At 37.1% G+C, this 24397-nt stretch overlaps 1 protein-coding gene across 1 annotated transcript in view; it reads left to right on the forward strand.

Annotated features, from left to right (window-relative positions):
- Positions 1-24397, forward strand: part of DCAF6 (DDB1 and CUL4 associated factor 6) — a 134045-nt gene that overhangs the window by 10887 nt on the left and 98761 nt on the right. The window contains 3 exon segments of the mRNA XM_030303239.2: positions 5408-5469; positions 14070-14162; positions 23776-23961. Coding sequence (XP_030159099.1) covers positions 5408-5469; positions 14070-14162; positions 23776-23961 — 341 coding nt within the window.

Raw genomic sequence — 24397 nt, forward strand, 5'->3', positions numbered from 1 at the left:
TCCTTATTGCTGATATGGGGAAAGTTTTAGTGATCAGCATAGAAGATGAAACAGTCGCAACTTTCCCTTAAAGTTTCCCTAATTCAGAGCAAGGCCCTAATAACATTCTTCTCTTCAACTGCGTAAGGGCTGAGGGAGGTAAGAAACCTGAAAAAGAAAAGTTTGAAGCTAGCAGAGTTTTTGTTCATGAGGTTTAAGGGAAAGATGCCATCTCCATAGCATACAAGTGCAAGGTGATGTGGCAAGTGCCGATGTAGAAACTGCAGCATGTTATCCAGAAGTTCTAGCACGATGGTGGCTATAGTAAATAACAGACTCTCAGTGTAGATAAAACAGCCTTCTATTGAATAGTTTTCTATAAGAAGATGCCATCCAGGACTTTCATATTTAAAGAGGAGAAGTCAATACCTGGCTTTAAGGCTTCAAAGGACAGGGTGACTATCTTGTTAGGGGCTAATACAGCTGGTGACTTTAAGTTGAAGCCAGTGCTCATTTACCATTTTGAAAATCTTAGGCCCCTAAAGATTGTGTTAAGTCTACTCTATCTGTGCTTTATCTACTTTATCTGTGCTTCAGCCTGAATGATAGCATTCCATTTACAATATGGTTACTGAATGTTTTAAGCCCACTGTTGAGACCTATTGCTCAGAAAAAAAAGATACCTTTCAAAATAGTTCTGCTCATTGACAATGCACCTGGTCATTCAAGAGTCCTGATGAGTGTTTTCATGCCTGCTAACACAACATCCATTTTAAGCCCTTAGATCCAGGAGTCATTTTGACTTTCATGTCTTACTATTTAAGAATTGCATTTTGTAAGGCCATAGTTGCCGTAGATTGTGATTCCTCTGTTGGATCTGGGCAAAGTAAATTGAGAATCTTCTGGAATGGATTCCCTATTTTAGATGCCATTAAGAATTTTTGAAAAAATTAAGAATTTTTGATTTATGGGGAGGGATCAAAATATCAACATGAACAGGAGTTTGGCACAAGTTGATTCTAATCCTTATGGATGACTTGGAGGGGTTAAACACTTCAGTGGAGGAAGTAATTGCAGATGTGGTGGAAATAGCAAGAGAACTAGAATAAGTGGAGCCTGAAGATAGGATGAATTGTTGCAATCACAGGATTTGAGTGGATGAGGAGTTGCTTCTTATGGGTGAGCAAAGAAACTGTTTCTTGAGATGGAATCTGCCGGTGAAGGTGCTGTGGAGATTGTTGAAATGACAACCAAGTATTTAGAATATTATTACATAAACTTACATAAACTTATTATTACATACACTCCTAGGCCTAGTTGCTGCTCATTCCAAGAAGGTGAGCTAGCAGATACACAACAACACGTATAAGCAGCATGAGCTTTGCTCCAACCTTCTGAGTGCAAAGTCAGTATGGCTGTAATTGTACTTCATTCATCAGTCTTGTGCAGAAATGGCTGGTGATTCATCCTAAGGCGACATCTACAGGGAAGGGATTCTGGGAAGGTAGTTCAGTGTGAGTTGACACATTTCAGTGCCACCACACTTCGTATTGATTATTTATCAGATGGGAGGGGGTTTCCTGCCTTTCCCTGAAGGATAGGCAGTGTCTGCTTTTATCCTTTTCTCAGGGCAGTTGCCCTTTGCCTGAAATGATGGTGAGGGTCTCCTGCCTCTCTCACCGGTAGTAGACATTTACTGAGGCCATTTTTAGCTTGGGTTTCTGCAGTGGCTTGCGGCTTTTGTTTCCCCTGAGAGAATGGCCTGAAACATGAGTGGGGTTTCATGCCTGTGTCCTGCCAGAGAGGGACTCTTTCTGGTCTCCTGCCCTGTTTCCAGTGTTTCTTGCAAGTTCTTGGTGGAAGCTAACAGAAAAGAGCCGGTGACCGAATGAGGACTTTGCCTGTGTCTAGGATCTCAGAGATTCAACCATCTTGTTAGCCCACCGTTGGCCTTAAAGCATTTGTTTGCATCTCACAGTGTTCTCCTTCTGCACTTTGATGGCAGCTGCCTCTTTGTCCTGTGCTCTGTCCAAGATGAAACCGTTCTGTGTTCTGTCTCACCTCAAAGGAGTTTTGTCACCCTTTGATTTTCAGTTCTCCTGGTTATCTGGTAAGATGCCATGGGGACCAAAGAAGAAGATTATTTCAAGAAGATGGCGTCAGCTGTGACAGATAATACTATGAGGTCATGAAAAATGTGTCTTAAAAGGGCCCACTGGATTTACTGATGACCTATGATTTCTAAGAACAAAACCAATGGAGAGGAGGGGGCAAGGGACAGTGCAGGGGAAAGAAGAGCTGACAGTGAGCTAGGGAAGGCGGCATGTGGAGATGACCAGGAAGTCTGGCTTTAAAGACAAAGTAGTTCAAAGGGACAATAGAATGAAGTAAAGTGAAAAATTTTGTTAAAATGCTTTTCCATCTCTGCTGTTCAGTATCACCAGCCTTACTGTTTTTCTTTAATCAGCTGAACTTACCTCAACTCCTAAATGAGGTCATTTTTGAAAAATGATTTTCTCTCTTTTCAGGCAGTATTAACTTGGAACAATCCCACCAGTGTATAGGGAGAGAACTCATTTTAAGTGTAGAGCATATCAGCAGGTCCACAAGTTTTGAGAATGCTAATTAATTTGCTCCTGACAATAAATGTGTACCCATCAAATGTAAAACTTCTACAAATGTAACGTAAACTAAGGCTCTGAGAAGTTAGGTTTTGCCCAGCTTATTCATAGTATGTTCCAAGTAGGTATTTAAACCTGGCCTAACACTTATTTCAAGCATCTCACGGTCTACTAAGGGAGATAGGTATGTGAATAAGTAAGTTGCAAAGCTGTTTAGTAAGTTATATAACCATTCAAAATGAGCAATAGCTCTTATAAAAAGAGCAGTAGCTGTATATTTATTGTCATTGAAAGATGTTCACCCAACAGAAGACATATTATAGAACAGAGCGAGTATCATGATCCTATTTGCTTATTCACTGATTTAGCAAATGTATATTAAATGCCTATTTTGTCCTCTGTACTGTTCTAGGCACTTAGGGTACCCGGGTGATCAAGAGTGTTTCTCTTTTTATTGAGCTTATGGTCTGTTAATAAAGAATAGAATGTCAAAGCAGTGATGGAATTATGAGAGGCAGCATGGGTTGCAAGAAAGACATGAGTAGGAAGGCACAGCAGTAGGTAAATTCATCCGTAACAAGTGTGTAATTGTTGGGAGACAATTCTCCATGCGTCTTGCATTTCTGCACATTTGTGAGCAGAGGCGCTGGCTGCTTTGTTCTGGACTATCTTTTCAATAATGTATATACAAGGAACAGCTTTGGAAGTTATAATATCTCTCTCTGGAGCAGAGGGCAGATTTATTTATTGCCCAGTATAATGCAGATAATGTCAGTCTTTGGGAAAAAGGTCAGACAAGTTTGCTTGATCTTTTGTAAGATTTGGGTTTCCTCAGTTCAGGGTTCTCCAGCTCTGATTCAAACCCCCAGCATATCCAGTACTTACCTAGGCTGCTCCGCATTGCCCTGTGGGAACTGGGGGACAAGGAGCCTATGTGAACTTGAAGCTTGCATTGATTAAGGAGAAAAATCCTTTGCTTCTGACTTAGGAGTCTTGTGTCTTCTGCCAGCATTCATGAGATGGTGGCAGGTACTTGTTAGCTTGCGAGTAGTTTAGACTTCATAGTTCTTGACGACAGGTATGAGTTTATTTTTATTTTAATTTGAGGGGGCTCAGCTTTTTAACCTTACGATTCTTATTTTAGGGCATCTGTCAGCTCCTATTTTTTGGTAGTACATTTAATTAGTAAAGGGTAGAGGAGGTTTATGTTAGTTGTTTCGGGAAGCACATTTAATGAGGTATGTGGACAATACAGTCATTTTGATCTCCAAAGTCACATACAGAAATCATTGGGGAGCTATTTAACTGTCAAGTCTCAGTGCATGTTTTTATGTGCAGGTTTCATACGTAAGAGTTCTTGCTCGAAGAACTCACCTTGTCTTCTGTTCTCTCATGTCCTACCACCATTTTCTCTAGGCAGAGATGGCTACAGCTGTGTTTTCAAACCTAGATTTTAAAAATTTTCAAGAAAAATTTTTGGTTCTTCTTCCTTCTCCTCTCTTCTCCTCTCTTCTCCTTCTCCTCCCCCTCGTCCTTGTATTTTAATGAATTTTAATTGTTGTCATGTTGATAATATGATCTTAACTCTTAATTATAACTCAGTAGGATTGCCAAGCCTGCTGTTGGCTGAAGGGCGGAATTTTTTTTTTTAATGTTATCTATTTAGTACAGTTAGTGTCTTTTTAAAACTGAAAATCAGATTGAAAAGTTAATTATATAAAGTACAACCAATTCATGAAAATACTGAATTTCTGTAGGTTGTCTTATTCCAATGTTTAGAACCATAGAACATTCCCCCCACATAAAAAAAGAAAAAAAGAAAAATTCTTTAACCCACATGTTCATCCTTTACCTAGCCATCTTACCAGTTATAAGCAAGCACAAAGAAAGAAAATAGTTCATTCTCAAGAAGATCTTCATATTTACATCGAATGGCAAGAAAGTGTACAGAAATCTGTCCCTGGTGACAGTGTACAGAGAGCATAGTCCAATTTAATTTTATTTGAGATCTCATCAGCCTGATTTACTTAGCTAATTATCGTTCTTTGTCATATATTCAGCTTCTTTTCATTACAGCTCCTGAATAAACATGAAGCTTTTTGGTCTTTCTTTGATAAAGATGATTCATTTTTTAAAGGGAAACATTTCTCATTTTCAAAGTGATTTCTATTTTTGCAGTATTATAATTCTGCTATTGATGGACATTTAGACTGATTTTATTTTATTTTTTTGCTGGTACATTTCATTGTAAAATGAACTTTAAAATATTTTAACATTTCTGAAATTGAGATGTGTTTAAAAGTAGGTAGTATCTAACAAAACACTGTTTGCCCACCTATTTAAGGTTCAAAACCCTATCCCCCACCTCTAGTCCTATCCTCTTTCTCTATTTTTCCATTTGACACTTTCATCAGGTGACGTGTTGTTTATTGTCTTTCAATAAGCTCATTAGAGTGCAGAGTTCTTTTTCTGTTTTATTTCACCACTGTACTCCTAGCTCCTAGAACACCACCTGGAATGGAATGAGTACTCAATATATTGGTTGAATATATATGTGAATGATTACTGTGGTCCAGCCACTGTGCTAAGCCCTTTCTATCTTTGAACCGTTTATCCTTGCAATAACAACATCAGGTAGGCAGGAACTACTTAATGAGGGAATGAGGGCTGAGGTGGTATCACTCAGCTTCTAAGTGGGAGTTGAAGTTAGAGCTGCCTCATGCGGGATCCTGGGCTCTTAACTTCTTTGTTATACTTTCTTCATCAAGAATGACTTATAACTTATTTAGTTTGTTTTTTTTAAACAGGAAGAAGAGAATTTATCCAAAGATTGAAACTTGAAGCAACCCTGAATGTGCATGATGGCTGTGTAAGTAATAATTAATTCTCCACTATGAAGGACCTTAATACCAAGTGCTCAATATTTGATGAAATGCCCCATCCTCTTTGAAGAGATTATGAATAACTGTAATAAAAAATGGGAGAATGAAGTTTGACGTTAAAACATAAAGTTTATTTTGATTTTAGAAAAGTATGTGGGAGATTTTTAAGAGTACAGATGAGTTTTCTAATATTATCAAAAGGCTTCCCTCTCACTCAACGGTACTGCTTTTGTGAAGGTCACTAATGATTACTAGTGGTTACTTCTCAGGAAATTTAGACATTAATTGAACACATGTTCTTTTTTGAAATATTTTTTCTCTTGGTTTCTGCTAACACCACACTCTCTTGGTTCTCTCTGTATCTCATTGACTCACTGCGTCTTCTCTGTCCTCTAGCTGACTCCTCCGCTTCTTGACCTTCAGTTGTTGGATGTACTGGGACTTTGTCCTGGCTCCTCCCACCCTCTTTTCTCTTCACTTTTCTGAGACATGCTATCCGGTCCCACGGCTAAAAAACCATGACTTCCAGCTCTCTATTTCTTCCCCAAACTCCAGATTCACGTATCCAGCTCTCTACTGGTTGCATGTCTAATGGGCATGCCAGATTTAACAGGGCCAAAACAGAATCCTTTTCCTTTTAATTTCTGTTCTGAAAATTTCAGGCAATGCTTTTTCATATACTCATCAGGTGGATTTAGCAATTATCAAGATTGGGACATGTTTGGGGCGCCTGGGTGGCTCAGTCGGTTAAGCGTCCGACTTTGGCTCGGGTCGTTATCTTAACAATTTGTGGGTTCGAGCCCCGCATCGGGCTCTGTGCTGACAGCTCAGAGCCTGGGGCCTGCTTCAGATTCTGTGTCTCCCTTTCTCTTTGCTCCTCCCATGCTCGCTCGCTCGCTCTATCCCTCAAAAATAAACATTAAAAAAAATTTTTTTTTAAATATTGGGACATATTTTCCATTTCATTTTTCTCAGAATATCATAATACCCTAGATATTATGTCATTTCACTCCTGTGTGTAGCCAAAAAGCAATGGACATTTTCTTATGTAACCAAAATGCTATTATGTAATTTAACAAGATTGACAGTATATTTTTGGTATCATCTGATATACAGTCCATAATTAAATTTCTCTTATTATTTAAAATGTCTTTTTATAGTTGTTTGTTCAAAAGAGGTTCCAGGCAAAGTTTATTCCTTGATTGCCATGCCTCTTCTTTTTTCTAGTTTTTATTTGAATTCTAGTTAGTTAACATACAGTGTAATATTAGTTTCAGGAGTAGCATTTATTAGTGATTCATTACTTACATACAACACCCAGTGCTCATCATAAGTGCCCTGCCTCTCAAATCACTATTAAAGTAGAGCAGGCTTCCCCTTCTTTGTTCCTGCCATTGACTTGTTACAGAGTGTAAGTCAGTTTTCCTATAGACTGTCACACATTCCAGATACTCTTTGGTTTCTTGTGGTGTCATTTAACTTGTTTTTATATACTTTGTATTTCCAGTGCACTATTATGGAATTATAATTATGCTATAAATACAGTTCAGGTATATGTATTTATTTTAAAGCTAAAAACCATTTTTGGAGGGAGCGGACCAAAATAATATATGCGCATGGTTCAAATGGATCATAACAAAAAGTAACAGATGTGTCTCACTCTCCCTTATTCCTATCCTTTTTTCCAAAAACAACCTCTTTGAATCATTTTTCATTTCAGATCTTCTGATGATTTCTTTTGTATCTCCATGTAATACTCTTACATTGATCTTTTTTGAATTGGCAACTTCAAACATCATCTACTGAGTTCCTGCCATGATAGAGAATTTAACTCATTTATAGAACTCTCTCACTTTCTAAGATGTAGGCTTCTCAGAATTTTTATATTACTGTTCTTAGTCTTTACACTAAACAACATACATAAACATCCTTTTGTTTTTCTGTCATTTATAGATGGTATCTCTTGAATTTCCATTCTGTAAGGTAGAGACTTTTAATTCTTTCATCCTTCCCTCCACCTTTTTTGTTTTAAGATTTTATTTTTAAGTAATCTCTATACCCAGCATGGGGCTTAAACTCAGAACCCCGAGATCAAGAGTTGAATGCTCGACTGAGCCAGCCAGGCACCCCTTCTCTCCACCTTTTTATCTCTGTTTCACACCTCTGTCAGCTTGTATGCTTTTATATTGTCATATTGGTTGTATGTACCCTTTATTCTGTAGTCCTGGTTATCTTGTATTATTTGTCTATGTATTCTTAAAGTCAAAATGCGGTAAACAGTGTTATAAGTCTTATATGTATATGTACTTTTCTGAGTTTCTGTTATATCCTTCAAAATAAGGAGAGGGTAGAAAGAAAATTTATAAAGAAAATTATGTGATGTATCATCTGTTCATAATACTCAACTGCTCAAAACTCTCCAGTCGATTTCCAGCGTACTTCTAGTGAATGCCAAGGCCTTGTTGCTTCCAGGCCCTGTGATTTGGCGCAAGCGGCTCTCTCCAGTTTCATCCTGTACTGTGTTCTCTGTTACGCATATTTGTTCTAGTCACACTCATCTCTTTGCTGTTCCTCGAATACGCCAAGTCCGCCCCTGCCTTGTATGTTTTATGCCTTTTACTCAGAACTCTTACTCCATATAACTGTAAAGCTTACCTCCACATTTCATTTAGCTCTACGTATTACCAGGACTTGATATTTCCTGTCTGTGTTTGATAATAGCCATTCTGGTATGCATGAGCTGATCTCTCACTACTGTTTTGATTTGCATTTCCCTCATGATTAGTGATGTTGAGTAGCCTTTCATATATTTTTTTGGCCATTTGTATATCTTTGGAAAATGTCTATTTAGATTCTTTGCCCTTAAAAATCAGATTATTTGGGGCTTTTTGTTGTTATTGTTAACTGATTATATGAGCTCCTTATATATTTTAGATATTAGCCCCTTGTCAAATTATGGTTTGCATATATTTTCTCCAATTCTCTAGGGTTCCTGTTCATTTTGTTGATTTCTGTTGCTGTGCAGAAGCTTCTGAATTTGATTTAGTCCCACTCGTTGATTTTTGCTTTTGTTGCTTGTGCTTTTGGTGTCATATCTAAAAAAATGACTACCCAGGTCAAGGAGTTTTTCACTGTTTTTCTTCAGGTCTTATGTTTATAAGTCTTATCCATTTCTTTTTTTTTTTTTTTCTTTTATTTATTTCTTTATTTTTGTCTTATCCATTTCAAGTTAATTTTTTTTATTTTGTATGTGAACATCCAGTTTTCCCAAAACCATTTATTGAAAAGACTGTCCTTTCTCCATTGAATATTCTTGGATCCTTTGTTGTAAATTAATTGACCACATATGTATGGGTTTTTTGGGCTCTATAGTCTGTTGCATTGGTCTGTGTGTCTGTTTTTATGTCAATACCATATTATTTTGATTACTGTAACTTTGTAATATAGTTTAAGTCAGAAGTGTGATGCCTCCAGCTTTGTTTTTCTTTCTCTGTGGTTCCATACAACTTTAGGTTTGTTTTTTCTCTTTGTGTGAAAAATGCCATTGGAATTTTAGTAGAGATTGCCCTGAGTCTATAGATGGCTTTGGGTAGTATGGACATTTTGATAAAATTAAGACTTCCAGTACATGAACTCAGCATATCTTTCTATTTATTTGTGTCTTCTTCATTGTCTTTCATCAATATTGTGTAGATCTCAGTGTACAGATCTTTTACCTCTTTGGTTAAATTTATTCCTAAGTATTTTATTGTTTTCGATGCTATTGTAACTTGGCATTAAATAGTTGATTGTTAGTATGTAGATATGTGAGTGATATTTGTTTGTTGATTCTATATCTTGAAACTACTAAATTCATTTATTAGTGCTAACAGTTTGTTGGTGGAATCTTCAGGGTTTTCTATGTATAAAGATCATGTCATCTGCCAGCAGACACCATTTTACTTCATCATTTTCAATTTGGATGCCTTTTATTCTTTCTCTTGCCTAATTGTTCTGGTCACGACTCCAGTACTATGTTAAATAAAAGTGATGAGAGTAGTTACCCTTCTCTTGTTCCTAATCTCAGAGGAAAAGCTTTCAGCTGTTCACCATTGAGTATGATGTTAACTGTGGGTTTGTCATATACAGCCTTTAAATTGGTGAGATAATATTCCTTCTATATTTAGTTTGTTGGGAATTTTTATTGTGAAAGATGTTGAATTTTGTCAGATGTTTTTTCTATATATATTGAGGTGATCATATGATTTTTGTCATTCATTATATTAATGTGGTATATCACATTTATTGATTGGTGTTAGGGTAATGCTTGCCTCAGAAAATGAATTTGGGCATGTATCCTCCTCTTCAGTTTTTTGGAAGAGTTTGAGAAGGATTGGTGTTTATTCTTTAAATGTTTGGTAAATATTTAAAGCCCCTGAGGCCATTTGATCCTGGGCTTCTCTCTCTCTCTCTCTCTCTCACTCACTCTCACTCTAATATTTATTGTTGAGAGAGCAAGAATTTCAAGCAGGCTCTCTGTCAGTGCAGAGCCCGATATGGGGCTCAGACTCTCGAACTGTGAGATAATGACCTGATCCAAAATCAGGAGTTCAACCGAATGAGCCACCTACACGCTCCTTTTTTTTTTTTTAAAGGTTTTTGATTACTGATTCAGTCCCCTTACTTGTTAGTGGCCAATTCAGAATTTTTATTTTTTCATGATTCAGGTTAGGTAGCTTATACTAAAAAGTAAGTTGTCTAGTTTGTTGGTGTGTAAGAGACTGTGTTCTCTTACAGTCCTTTGTATTTCTGTGGTATCATTTGTAATCTCTTTTATAATTTTATTTATTTGGATCTTCTCTCTTTTTTCCTTGCTAGTCTAGTTAAAGGCTTGTCATTTTTTTTCTTTTCAAAAAACCAACTGTTAGTCTTATTGATCTTTTTTATTGTTTCTGTATTCTTTATTTCATTTATTTATGCTCTGATCTTTGTTGTCTCCTTTCTTCTGCTAACTTCGGGTTTAGTTTGTTTTTCTTTTTCTATTTCCTTAATGTGTCAAGTTCTGTTGCTTTTTTGTGATCTTTCTTTTTTCTTACATAGGCATTTATTGCTATAAAATTCCTGCTTAGAACTGTGTTTGCAGCATCCCATGTGTTTTATTTCCATTTTTGCTTATTTCAAGATATTTTTTTTTTGACCCATTAGTTGTCCAAGAGTGTATTATTTAATTTCGATATGTTGGTGAAATTTCCAGTTTTCCTTCTGTTTAATTTCTAGTTTTCACCATTTTGGTCAGAAAGATACTTAGTATGCCTTAACTCTTTTAAAATTTGCTAATATTTGTTTTGTGATTTAGCATGATTTATCCTGGAGAATGTTCTGTGTGCACTTGAGAGGAATGTCTGTTCTGCTGTTTGATGAACTATTCTGTGTATGTCTAAATCTTGATCTAAGGTGTAGTTCAATTCTAATGTTTTCTTATTGATTTTCTGTCTGTATGATTTATCCATTGTTGAAAATGGGTTATTGAAGTCTGCTGTTTTTTCGTCTGTTTCTCCTTTACATCTGGTATAGTAATTTAAAAAAACATTTAGACATTCTAGTAGAAATCTAGTGATACCATGTTGTTGTTTTAATTCTCTGTCCTGTTTTTGCATATTTGTCTGTATTGCACAAACTTTCTAAACTCACTTATTAGTTCCAGTACTTATATTGTCTTTTTAATATTCTGAAGACTTGGTACAGAATTCTTATTACTTAATTATTTTTAAATGTTTGGCAGAATTCACCAGTAAAGCCATCTGGGCCTTGAGTTTTCTTTGTGGAAAACTCTAACTATAATCCCCTAATAAAAATAGATTATATTTTGAGTGAATTTTGTTTAGTATGTGTGTTTCAAGGAGTTTGTCAATTTCATCCATGTTGTTGCATTAATGGCATAAAGTTGACCATAGTGTTCCCTTAATGTTTAGGTATTTGTAGAATATGTAGTTAGTGATGGATATCACCTTTCTCATTTCTCATATTGATAATATGTTACCCTGACCCCCCCCTTTTTTTCTTGATTAGTCTGACAACATGTTCATTAATTTTATTTGTCTTGTCAGAGAATCAGAGAATCAGCTTCTAGTGTTTTCGTGTATGTTTCTTTTTTTTTTTTTTTTTTTTTCTGTTTTCTGTGGTTTCATTGATTCCTGCTCTGATACTCATTATTTGTAATCTGATGCTGACTTTGGGTTTTACTTGTTCTTTTTATAATTTTTTTTAATAGAAGTTGAGGTCACTGATAGGGGACCTTTATCTTTTCTAATATAGGTATTTTAGTGTTATAAGTTTACTTCTAAATACAGATTTAGTTGCAACCCATAAGATGAGATATGTTGTGCTTTCATTTTCATTCAGTTCAAAATACCTTCTAATTTATTAGGTAATTTCTATTTTGAGCATCTGTTATTTTGTAGTTTCCAAATATTTCTTTGTGTTAATGGTTTTCATTTAGTTCCATTTTGGTCAGAAAACATACTCTGTATTTAGTTGAAATCTTTTAAAAATATTAAGATTTGTTTTATGGCCCATAAGTATTTTCTGTATTGGTAAATAGATTTTTGTGTACTTAAGAAGAAGGTGTAGGGGCACCTGGGTGGTTCAGTTAGTTGAGTGTCCAACTCTTGATTTCGGTTCAGGTCATGATCTCAGGGTCATGGGACTGAGCCCCATGTTGGGCTGCATGCTGGGTGTGGCACCTGCTTAGAATTCTCTTTCTCTTTCCCTCTGCCCCTCTCCCCTGCTTGCTTTCTCTCTTTCTTTCTGTCTCTCTGTCTCTAAAAAAAAGGGGGATGTGTATTCTGCTGTTTTTTATTTGTTGCAGATGTTATAGTAAATTTGGTCGGTGTTATTCTGTCTTGACTGAAAGTGGAATCTATTTTTTTTTTATTTAGATACAGTTCATATACCATACAATTCACCCACTTTAAGTGTGTAATTCAGGGTTTTTTTTAGTATGTTCATAAAGTTGTACCGTCCACCGCTAATTCCAGTATATTTTCACCACCTGACAAAGAAAGTACATAGCAGTTATCATTCCCTCCCATTCCCCCTCCACCTAGCTGTTGGCAATCACTAATCTACTTTCTGTCTCTACAGATATGCCTGTTTTAGAATTTTGAAATAAATGGAATCATATAATATGTGACCTTTCAGATTGGCTTCCTTCACTCAGCATAATGTCTTCAAAGTGTATCCATGTTGCAGCTTGTGTCGCTGCTTCATGTTGCTGCTGAGTATTTCCTTGTATGCGTATTTTGTTAGGAGCAAATGGATAGTGACATTTTGTTTATCCATTCTTTCATAAATGTTGGGGTTGCTTCGCTATTTGGCTCTTAGGAGTAATGCAGCTCTGGTTTTTGTGTACACGTTTTTGTTTGGTCCATGTTTTCAATTCTCTTGGGTATATCCTTGTTGTAGAATTGCTGGGTCATAGGGTCGCTCTGTTTCAGTTTTTGAGGAACTGCCAATCTGTTTTTTGTTTTTTTTTTTATTTTTTTATTTTTTTTTTTGTCAAGTTTTTTGTTTTTTTGTTTTTTCCTAACTTGACATTATTGGCTTTTTTTTTTTTTTTTAATTTTTTTTTTTTCAACGTTTATTTATTTTTGGGACAGAGAGAGACAGAGCATGAACGGGGGAGGGGCAGAGAGAGAGGGAGACACAGAATGGGAAACAGGCTCCAGGCTCTGAGCCATCAGCCCAGAGCCAGACGCGGGGCTCGAACTCACGGACCGCGAGATCGTGACCTGGCTGAAGTCGGACGCTCAACCGACTGCGCCACCCAGGCGCCCCTGCCAATCTGTTTAAATAGCAGCACAATTTTGCATTCCTACCAACAATGTATAAGGATTCCAATTTCTTGACAACATAGCTAACTTACTCTTTTGTGTCATTTTTTTTTTTTTTAATCATTATAGCCATCCTTCTGGGCGGGAAGTGGTAATTCATTGTGGTTTTAATTTTCATAAAGATTGATACCTGTGTTTCCTTCTAAGTTTTATAGTTTGGGCTCTTACATTTAGGGGTTTTTTTTTTAGCATTTTCAGTTAATTTCTGTATGTGGTGTTCCTTTCCTTGCGTATATCCAGTTGTCTCAGCACTATTTGTTGAAAAAATATTCTTTTTCCTTAGAATGGTCTTAGATCCCTTGTCAAAAATTACTTGGCCATAAATGTACAGGTTTATTTCTGGACTCCAATTCCATTCCATTGATTTAAATTTGTGATCATGACAATACCACACAGCCTTGATTACTATAGCTCTGAGTAAGTTCTTTTAATTTTTTTTTTTTAAGGTGGCCTGGTTTTATGTTTCTGGGTACAAAATGAATTAATTAAAATAAATTTAAACAATAAAATTTAAAGACTCAGTCATTTCGTTGTGAATTTACAGAACGTTGTATTTACTAAACAGCTGTATTTTCAATAGGTAAAGTGGTAAATACTGCTTATCATAGATGCAACTTTATTAGTGATAATAAATTTTGAACTGTCAGTTAACTGAAAGATGACATACTTGTTTTTATGTCCAGTTTGCTTAAATTTACATTTCGTTTTCTTTTTAGGTTAATACAATCTGTTGGAATGAGACTGGAGAATATATTTTATCTGGCTCAGATGACACCAAGTTAGTAATTAGTAATCCTTACAGCAGAAAGGTAAAGTGGTTTAAAAAATCTATCATTTCATGAGAAAAATTAAGCTAAAAATTAAGAAACTGTAAATGATTATGGAATGGCCATTTGTAACAAAATATCCTTATTTTGCTACAGTTAGTTATATAATTTGGAAGTTATTATATGAATATCCCTTAGTCTTCTTAGGGAAACATTAGATTTCACTGGGCTTTTGACTCCAGCAAATTTGAATATGCTTCGCTGTATCCACCTGGGTAAAATTGCCAAAAGTAACATTATCTCAATAAACCATTCTTTGGGGGGAAAAGGACAATGTGATTTTTTTTTTTTCTTTCATGCTCAAAAAATCTACCCTTCAGCCAAGTGGTTTAAGATATTATCAGTTTGAAAAAACAGTATTTAGGTTCCAGTGCAATGCTTCATGATATCTACTACCGTAAACTGGCATATAATATTGAGTTTTAGGATTATTTCTCATTTTTAGTGGCTCTTCTCTCTATATGGAGAAACCATACACCTATTTTTGTATCAGTGAGAACTTGGTAGATTGTCAGACCAAACACTCATTTAAAATGGTAGCAACCTGGGGTGCCTGGGTGGCTTAGTCAGTTAAGCACCTGTCTTCGGTTCAGGTCATGTCTCACGGCTCTTGAGTTTGAAGCCTGCTTCAGTTTCTCTGCTGACAGCTCAGAGCCTGGAGCCTGCTTCAGATTCTGCGTCTCTCTCTTGCTCTGCCCCTCCCCCACAAATAGTCTGTCTGCCTGTCTGTCTCTTTCTCTCTCTCTCTCAAGAATAAATAAACATTAAAAAAATTTTTTTTAAATAAAATAGTAGGAACCTTAAGAATAAATTATTCACATATTTCTTGTTTTTCCACATTTGAACAGTTAAGATATTCTAATAAATGTTTGTGGTCCTTCAGTCTGAATGAAGTTCATATTGAAGATATTCTTGATTAAGAGACAGGTCATAATTTTGTTTCAGAAATAGCTTTACTTAATTGTCCTGACTTAGCAGAGGGAAACTTGAGATTTTCAAATCCTACTTGTTTTAGGTCTGCAATTACTAGGTCTTTTAAGGTGCCTAGACCCAATTCCAGTGTGGAGCTTGGGGCCTGGCTCAGTGGCATGTTGAAGCATTCTGATCTCCCAAATGTGGAGGCCCTCTGAAAAAGGCCAAAAAGCTGTCTTCTTGGGTTTTTATGGAGGCTTCATTACATAGTCCATGGTCCTGACTGATTGTCTTTGATCACTGACTGAGTCAACCTCCAGCCCCTCACCACTCCCAAGTTGCAGCTCTCTCATCTTACGATTGCCCTTTCTTGCAACCAGTTGCCACTCTCTGGTGGATTCCAAAAGTCACCTCCATTGATAACAAGACATCCATGTCACCTTTATGTCTCTGAAGCATTTTCAAAAACCATTGAGCAAGACCAGATATATCAGAGAAATAGATTTTGGTCATCTGAATGACCAAAGATTTATTTATTTATTTTTTAAATGTTCGTTTGTTTTGAGTGGGGGGCGGGGGTGGGGGCGGTGGGGAGGGGCAGAGAGACAGAATCCGAAGCAGGCTCTGTGCTGTCAGTAGAGGGCCCGATGTAGGGCTCGGGCTCCATACCATGAACCATGAGATCATGACCTGAGCTGAAATCAAGAGTCAGATGCTTAACCAACTGAGCCACCCAAGCACCCCCAAAGGTATATTTCTTATAAATCATTATATTGTACTAGGACAACCTTTTTGTTACAATAGAGGAAATTTCCTGGAATGATGTAATGATGTATGTTTGGAATGCTTTTTGACCCATCACTCTCAGAATTTTAATGCTAACAGTATTCATAGTAGTTGTCTAAACACCAATGGAATAATCTTTTTGTTTTTGAAAAGATGCAGAGCTTCACTTTTTTTTAATTGTATTAAAATACACATAACGTAATATTAACTATCTTAATCATTTTTAATGTTTGTGTTCGGTGACATTAAGTATATTTACATTGTTGATGTTGTCAGCACATCAGGCTACAGAACTATTTTCATCTTGCAAAACTGAAACTCTGTACCCATTAAACAAGAACTCCTTTTTCTTCCCTCCTCCCTCCAGTCCTTGGCAACCACCGTTCTCCTTTTTGTCTCTATGAATGTGACTACTTCAGATACCTCATATAAGTGTTTATATGATATTTGTCTTTTTATTACTGCATATTTCACTTAGCATGATGTCTTTAACGTTCAAACATGTTCCAGCGTGTGTCAAGATTTTCTTTTTTAAGCCTGAATATTCTATTGTATGTACATACCACATTTTGTTTATCCATTCATCTTTCAGTGGACACTTGTGTTACTTCTACCACTGTGATATTGTGAATAATGGTACTATTATGCACATAGGTGTTCACCTCTCTCTCCAAGTCATTGCTTTCGATTATTTTGTCACCATACTCAATGGAGTGATTTTTAGAAGGTCTTGTTTCTTCTTTATTTGCTTATTTTTGGAAAGAGGACATTCACTTTGATGGCATGGTTCCCAATAGAATATGTATATTTAAAAAGTGCTTACTCCTTCTTGTTGCCAGTTTAAGAAATGATTAATCAGATAATACTTTTAAATTTTTTTTTTTTAACGTTTATTTATTTTTGGGACAGAGAGAGACAGAGCATGAACGGGGGAGGGGCAGAGAGAGAGGGAGACACAGAATCGGAAACAGGCTCCAGGCTCTGAGCCATCAGCCCAGAGCCTGACGCGGGGCTCGAACTCACGCACCGCAAGATCGTGACCTGGCTGAAGTCGGACGCTTAACCGACTGCGCCACCCAGGCGCCCCAATCAGATAATACTTTTAAAAAGTTTAAACATAACAAGACTTTATCTTTTTTCATGTAGTGGTCTTCATAGATCCAAATTTGCTATCAGATTGAAATAGTAAAAAAATATATAAACATAGATGATTAATTACATAGGAAAATAGACAGTTTTTAATATGTGTTTATTTATCTATTTAGAGAGTGGTGAGCAAGGGAGGGGCCAAGGAGGAGGGAGAGAATCCCAAGCAGGCTCCGAATTGTCAGCACAGAGCCCCACATGGGGCTCGATCTTACGAACCATGAGATCCTGGCCTGACCCTAAATCAAGAGTCTGATGCTTAACTGAATGAGCCACCCAGGTGCCCAAAATAACGTTTTTTGATCCTGAGTCAAATATTATCTGTTCTTAGAGTTTGACTTTATTTTTGAGGTCATGGAAAGACCTCATGGAAAGATGACCTCATTAATCATGGAAAGATTAATGCGAATAGAATTTTGAAATGTTTATTTTTTTACAGAGTAAGAGTTTGGAGGCATACCTTATTGATGGTAACTTCTTAGTTGTATGTGTCATCTGTGTCAAATGTATAAAACGGAGACGTTTCTTTTTCCAATAATTATAGTCTAATTTACTTTAACCCATCCTCCCATTGAAAACAACTAAAATATTCTTGATTAAAGACTTTAAAAATTATTGTAAAGAAAAAAAACTGTCCTGAAAGTAACAAAGAACTGCCTTGATAGTAAGGGATTATCAGTCCAAAATGTAGGGAAAAGTGAATCCAGAGAAGTGAGCATGAGAGCCACTTTCTCCCTGAAGATATTTGTTAGTCCAGGCATATATAAACTTTAATCTTGATGGCCTCGAAGGTCAAGGTAGACAGAAACAAAGCTTAGGACCCAAATCAGATATGGATTCCTATAGCAGACCCTCCAAAGTATGCTGGGACACCCCTGCCACACCTCAAAAACCGAAGGAAGGTAGCCTTGTAACACCTAATATAAAAGAAATCCTGAGTGTACCACGTATGCAAAATTTTTCTTGATTTGGTTTCAGCCAGCTCCCTGGGTGACTCTGTCAGTTAAGTGTCTGACTTCAGCTCAGGTCATGATTTTGCAGTTTGTGAGTTTGAGCCCCGCATCAGTCTCCCTGCTATCAGTGCAGAGCCCACTTCAGATTCTCTGCCACCCTCTCTCTCTGCCCCTCCCCTGCTTGTTCTCTCTCTCTCTCAAAAATAAATAAACATTAAAAAATTTACAATCTTAAAAAAATAAATCTTGATTTAATAAAATCCATCTCAATTTACGAACAATATGTGACATGTCAATACATGTATTTGTGTATCTGGTGCTTTTGTTTCTGAAGCTGTGCGTAAGCCATGCATAAATCATGAATTGTTAGAATGATGTCTGCTGAATGTGACTAAAGCAAAGCCAGAGGCCTATCAGATGAAGAAACCAATACATACACCGTATGTAGTGACTTTTATATATTTAGCTACTTGGTAAGCCATGCTAAAATACCTGACAGAGTTAAAGGTTGTCATACCTATCTTGTTTAAAAGATTTACATTAATTATTTTCTGTTATTTTTTTTTTTACCTTAATCTATCAGATCTTAGTGTCTTACGCTTAGAGAGAGGAATGAAAGATTTTGAAGGCATTTAACAGACAAATTTTGTTCTCCATTGGCTTTGATTGATGGAGGTGCAAAAAACACCCCCCTTTTTTTCTTTGACCCTAATTAGATGTGCATTATATATGTAAGACTTACTGCGTAGTAATTTATGGTTCTCAGTAAATTCTTATTTTGGCCATAACCTTATAACCTAGGTCTTAAATAAAATGAGGTGATTTAAATATTCAAATTGGTTGAGGTAAATAGCTGCTAATATTCATTACAGATTTATGTTACGATTTGGTGTGGTACTCTGTTAAGAATTTGGCAGTTGGTGTCACACAGTAAATACTCACTTAAAACCAAACCCAATATAAAGTTGAAATATATTTTCCTAACTTTGTTTTAAAATTTTAAAATGTAGGGAAAATTTGAAAAAATAATACAGTGAGCATCCACAAATAGATTTTTTTTTAAGCACTTGAGCACAAGTTGGAGGCCTCATGCCTTTCATGAATACTTTGGTATATATCTACTAAGAACAAGAACATTATCCTATTTTTTTATGTATACCAAAGAGATCAAACAAGGTCATACTCTGACTCATTTCAGGTCTCATACCATAAACATGCTATGTCCTTTTCGTGATATATTTTGTCATGTTTTTCCATTTTTATCCTTTTTATTAGTGATTTCGCTATTTTTTTTTAAGTTTATTTTTTTGAGAACGAAAGAGGAAGAGAGTGCGTGTGCGCTCACACAAGCAGGAGAGGGGCAGAGAGAGGGAGACACTGAATCCAAAGCAGAGAATGTGAAGCAGGCTCCAGGCTCTGTCAGGGCAGAACCCGACATGGGGCTTGAACTCATCAACCATGAGCCAAAGTCGGACACTTAACCTCCTGAGCCACACAGGCACCCCAATGATGACTTCACTGTTTAAAATGTCCCTAGCCTAGGTATCATGCTGAAGTATTATCTTGTGTTTCTAAGCACAAGAAGCCTGGGATATTTCTTGTGGAGAACATATATTAAATAAGCTTCATGTAGGCATGAATTATAATGTTGTTAGCTATGAGTTCAATGCTAATGAATCAACAGTATACAATAAATAAGGTCTTTAATTTTTTTTTAATGTTTGTTTATTTTACAGACAGAGACAGAGTGTGAGTGGAGGAGGAACAGAGAGAGAGAGAGAGGGAGACACAGAATCCGAAGCAGGCTCTAGGCTTCGAGCTGTCAGCACAGAGCCTGACGTGGGGTGCAAACCCACAAACCATGAAATCACAACCTGAGCCGAAGTCGGATGCTTAACCAGCTGAGCCACCCAGGTGCCCCAATGAGGTCTTTAAACAGAAACATATAAAACAAGGCTGTGTAGGGGCGCCTGGGAGGCTCAGTTTAAGCATCTGATTCTTGACTTCGGCTCAGGTCATGATCATGGTTCAGGGGATCAAGCCCAACATGGGGCTCTGTGCTGATGGCGTGGGATTCTCTCTCTCCCTCTTTCTCTGCCCCTTCCCCCTAACACACCCTCTTTCTCTCAAAATAAATAAATAAACAACAATATTAAAACAAGGCTATGTATTGATTGAGAAACATGTTGTGGCCAGAGGCTCAAAGGAACCTAACCATGTGTTTCCCTAGGAGCAGTATTTCAGTGCTAATTAATTCAGTATTTGTGCTGACTTTATAAAACATAACTATCAGGAATGATGAGAATCGGCTGTATGCTATTATATATATGATACATATATGATTTTCTACATTACGCATGCACATATGTACATATGGTCTGTACTCACCTTTCCTCGTTTTTCATCACATTCTGTCACTGCCATTCCTCCTTCAACCCAAGCTCCATCCGTCTTTTCATTTAGTCCTTGTATTTGCTCAGTCTAACCTTTACAACCATTTGTCTGATGTTTTCTTTATGGGTAGATTAAAATTAAACATTTTAGCTAAAAATTCTCCACAAATAACATTGTGTGGTACATGATATTAGTCTGTCCTCTTATTGGTGATAAGTTTGATCTTTCCATTTTGCAGGTATGCTGACCTTTTGTAATTAATAAGATGTTTGTGAAGTGGTATTTTGAAACTGTGTGAATATTCTCTTTCATAACAGTCTTAGAGTGATTTTAGTGTTGATTCTTGCCTTAATCAGTTGTTAAAATGTAGTTACAAAATAGTGATTTTTAATTGTCATTCCTTCTACATTTTTCAATTGACATTTTTCTGTAATAAGAGCATTTCCTTTGTCCCTAGCATTTTTTTGGAAAATCACTTTTAGGATAATAGATTTTTAAAGTTTATTTATTTATTTTGAGAGAGAATAGGGGAGGGCAGAGAGAGAGGGAGAGAATCCCAAGCAGGCCCCCCACTGTCAGCACAGAGCCCAATTCAGGGCTCGAACCCATGAACCGTGAGGTCATGACCTGAGCCAAAACTAAGAGTTGGATACTTAACCGACTGAGCCACCAAAGTGTCCCAAGGGATTACAGACTTTTAAAAATTCAATATATTATAATCTATTACTGATACAGTTTTCTTTTAAGTTTTTTCATTTATTTTGATAGAGCATGTAAGCAGGGGAGGGGCAAAGAGGGAGAAAGAGAATCTCAAGCAGGCTCTGCACTGACAGTGCGTGGGGCTCTAACCCACTAACTGTGAGATCATGACCAGAGGCAAAGTTGGACGCTTAACTGAATGAGCCACCCAGGTGGCTGATACACCGATACACTTTTTGATGTTTGAATTGCCTCAGTTTGTTCGGTGGGACATTTAAAGCCAACTTTGTGTCTATGTTTTGACATGCTGTTATATTTTTCAACACATTTTTTTAAAGCACACCAGATACTCACATTGCACTAAATTCTCATTGTGCGTACATTGTTGGGATGTACCGTAACTCATTTAATAAGTCTCCTGTATTTTGCTGTTGTGACTAGCTCAGTACATAATTTTGTGCATTTTTTCTTGTATTGTTGGAGGTGTATCTTAAGGTAAATTCCTAGAAATGGACTTGTCTGGTCAAAGTGTAAACACATGTATGGTTTTGAGAGGTAACTGCTCAATTCCTCCCCGTTGGTCTTGTACCATGTGGTTCTCCCACAGAAATGCCGGAGAGCCTGTTCCCCGTAGGCTCGCTTACATAGTGTGTTGTCAAACTTGGGAATTTTTGCCAATCTGAAAAGTGAGAATTAGTTTGTTAGTAGCTTTGGTTTGCATTTTCCTTATGAACAAAGTTGGGTGTTTTCTCACATTCTTTTTTTTTTTAACGTTTATTTATTTTTTGAGACAGAGAGAGACAGAGCATGAACGGGGAGGGGCAGAGAGAGAGGGAGACACAGAATCCAAAACAGGCTCCAGGCTCTGAGCTGTCAGCACAGAGCCCGACGCAGGGCTCGAACTCATGGACTACGAGATCATGACCTGAGCTGAAGTCGGAAGCTTAACCGACTGAGCCCCTCAGGTGCCCCTTTTCTCACGTTCTTTTTTTTTTTAACGTTTATTTATTTTTGAGACAGAGAGAGACAGAGCATGAACAGGGGAGGGGCAGAGAGAGAGGGAGACACAGAATCGGAAGCAGGCTCCAGGCTCCGAGCTGTCAGCACAGAGCCCGACGCGGGGCTCGAACTCACAGACCGTGAGATCATGACCTGAGCCGAAGTCGGACGCTTAACCGACCGAGCCACCCAGGCGCCCCTTTTCTCACGTTCTTAAGGGCTATTTGTATACCATTCAGTGAACTGTCTATTTGGATCTTTTGCCCATTCAATTAAAAAAACTCAGGTTTTGGGGCGCCTGGGTGGCTCAGTCGGTTAAGCGGCCGACTTCGGCTCAGGTCATGATCTCACGGTCCGTGAGTTCGAGCCCCGCGTCGGGCTCTGTGCTGACAGCTCGGAGCCTGGAGCCTGTTTCCGATTCTGTGTCTCCTTCTCTCTGACCCTCCCCCGTTCATGCTGTCTCTCTCTGTCTCAAAAATAAATAAACGTTAAAAAAAAAAATTAAAAAAAAACACAACAGGTTTTGTTAAGTTTCTTTGTCTCAATTTTTAAGAACTATTAGGAGAGTTGGTCATATATCTGCAGTGTATGTTGCAAATATTTGAATATTTATTTAAAACTTTATTTCTGTGGAGCGCCTGGGTGGCTCACTCGGTTGAGCGTCTGACTTTGGCTCAGGTCATGATTTCACGGTTCGTGGGTTTGAGCCCTGTGTCAGGCTCTTTGCTGACAGCTCAGAGCCTGGAGCCTGCTTCCGAGTCTTTGTCTCCCTGTCTCTCTGCTCCTCCCCTACTCATGCTCTCTCTCTCTCTCTCTCTCTCTCTCTCTCTCTCTCTCAAAAAAAAAAAAAAAACACATTTCTGTCACAGGAATTTTAGTCTTTATAATTAAGGAATTAGATGTTGGGACTTCTGCTGTAGTTTCATCTGTACCATTTCATTATTTTGATTTCATGATTCATTTAAATTCAGTTTAATTTCTTTATCCTGAAAGGGAATAGCTTAAAAATTATCTAGTAAACAGTTTCAAAAGTCAGGATGGTCCTTTCTCCCCACCCCTGTACCCTCTCTCTAATCCTAAAAGTAACTTGTTGAAAGTAGATTATCTGAAAAATACAGGAAAATATTTTTAGAATAATAAAAATCATCTTCTCTGTCTCTATATATAATGGTCCTTTTTTTTAATTTACTGAGATTTTATGAATGAGCAGCTACACCAAATAGGTGGAAATATGTACATTTAATTTTCACAGTAGTATTCCTGTTGATGATACTTCTTCATATATCAGAGAGAAAAAAAGAAAATATCTGAGATTCTGATTTTTTTAAATTATAATCTTTTGGAATCAAATTATAATTTGAAAAAAATTTTTAATGTTTGTTTATTTTTGAGAGAGAGCGAGCCACAGAGTGTGAGGGGAGGATGGGCAGAGAGAGAGGGAGACACAATCTGAAGCAGACTCCAGGCTTTGAGCTGTCAGCACGGAGCCCTGTTGTCGGGCTCGAACTTGAACCATGAGATCATAACTTGCGCTGAAGTCGGACGTTTAACCGACTGAGCTACCCAGGCGCCCCTCAGATAACCATTTTTTTATTGAGATAAGAATGTTAATGAAAATTTACTCCTGACCAAGATTATATGAAATATGAATGTTACTTTCTAAGAAATAATAAATTACCAAGAACTTCTTTGTCTTTCTGTTTTAGGTTTTGACAACAGTTCGTTCAGGGCACCGAGCGAATATATTTAGTGCAAAGTTCTTACCATGCACAAACGATAAGCAGATTGTTTCCTGCTCTGGGGATGGAGTAATATTCTATACCAATGTTGAGCAAGATGCAGAAACCAACAGACAATGCCAATTTACGTGCCATTATGGAACTACCTATGAGGTACAGTTTTACTGTGATTATATATATATGATCATATGTAAGTGTGTGCTTTTGTGTAAGTATGTATGTATGTGTAATTTTGTGTATGTATACATTCTTGCATATGTAGAAACAGAAATTAGTGACAGACTACCTAGATTTCAGTAAAGTACTTGAGAGCATGTATGTTGATAGCCTTGTGAATAAAGAAATAAAATGTAATAGTAATAGGGTTTGTAATTGCAAACAGATGTCAGCCTTTAAAAATTCTTCTCTGTTACTGTGCTACAAACTTGTATACTAGGCTTCAGTGTCTTAAACACTTTATCAGTGTCTTACATAAAGTCATTGATGGCATGCTTACCAAATGTTCCCGGGGCAGAAAGAATGCTAGTACACTAGGCGAAAGAATCAGATCCCTAAAGGACATTAATAAGCTCAAGCCCTCACCTGAATT

This window comes from Lynx canadensis, chromosome F1 (genome assembly GCF_007474595.2).
Source record: "Lynx canadensis isolate LIC74 chromosome F1, mLynCan4.pri.v2, whole genome shotgun sequence".
Lineage (NCBI taxonomy): Eukaryota > Metazoa > Chordata > Mammalia > Carnivora > Felidae > Lynx > Lynx canadensis.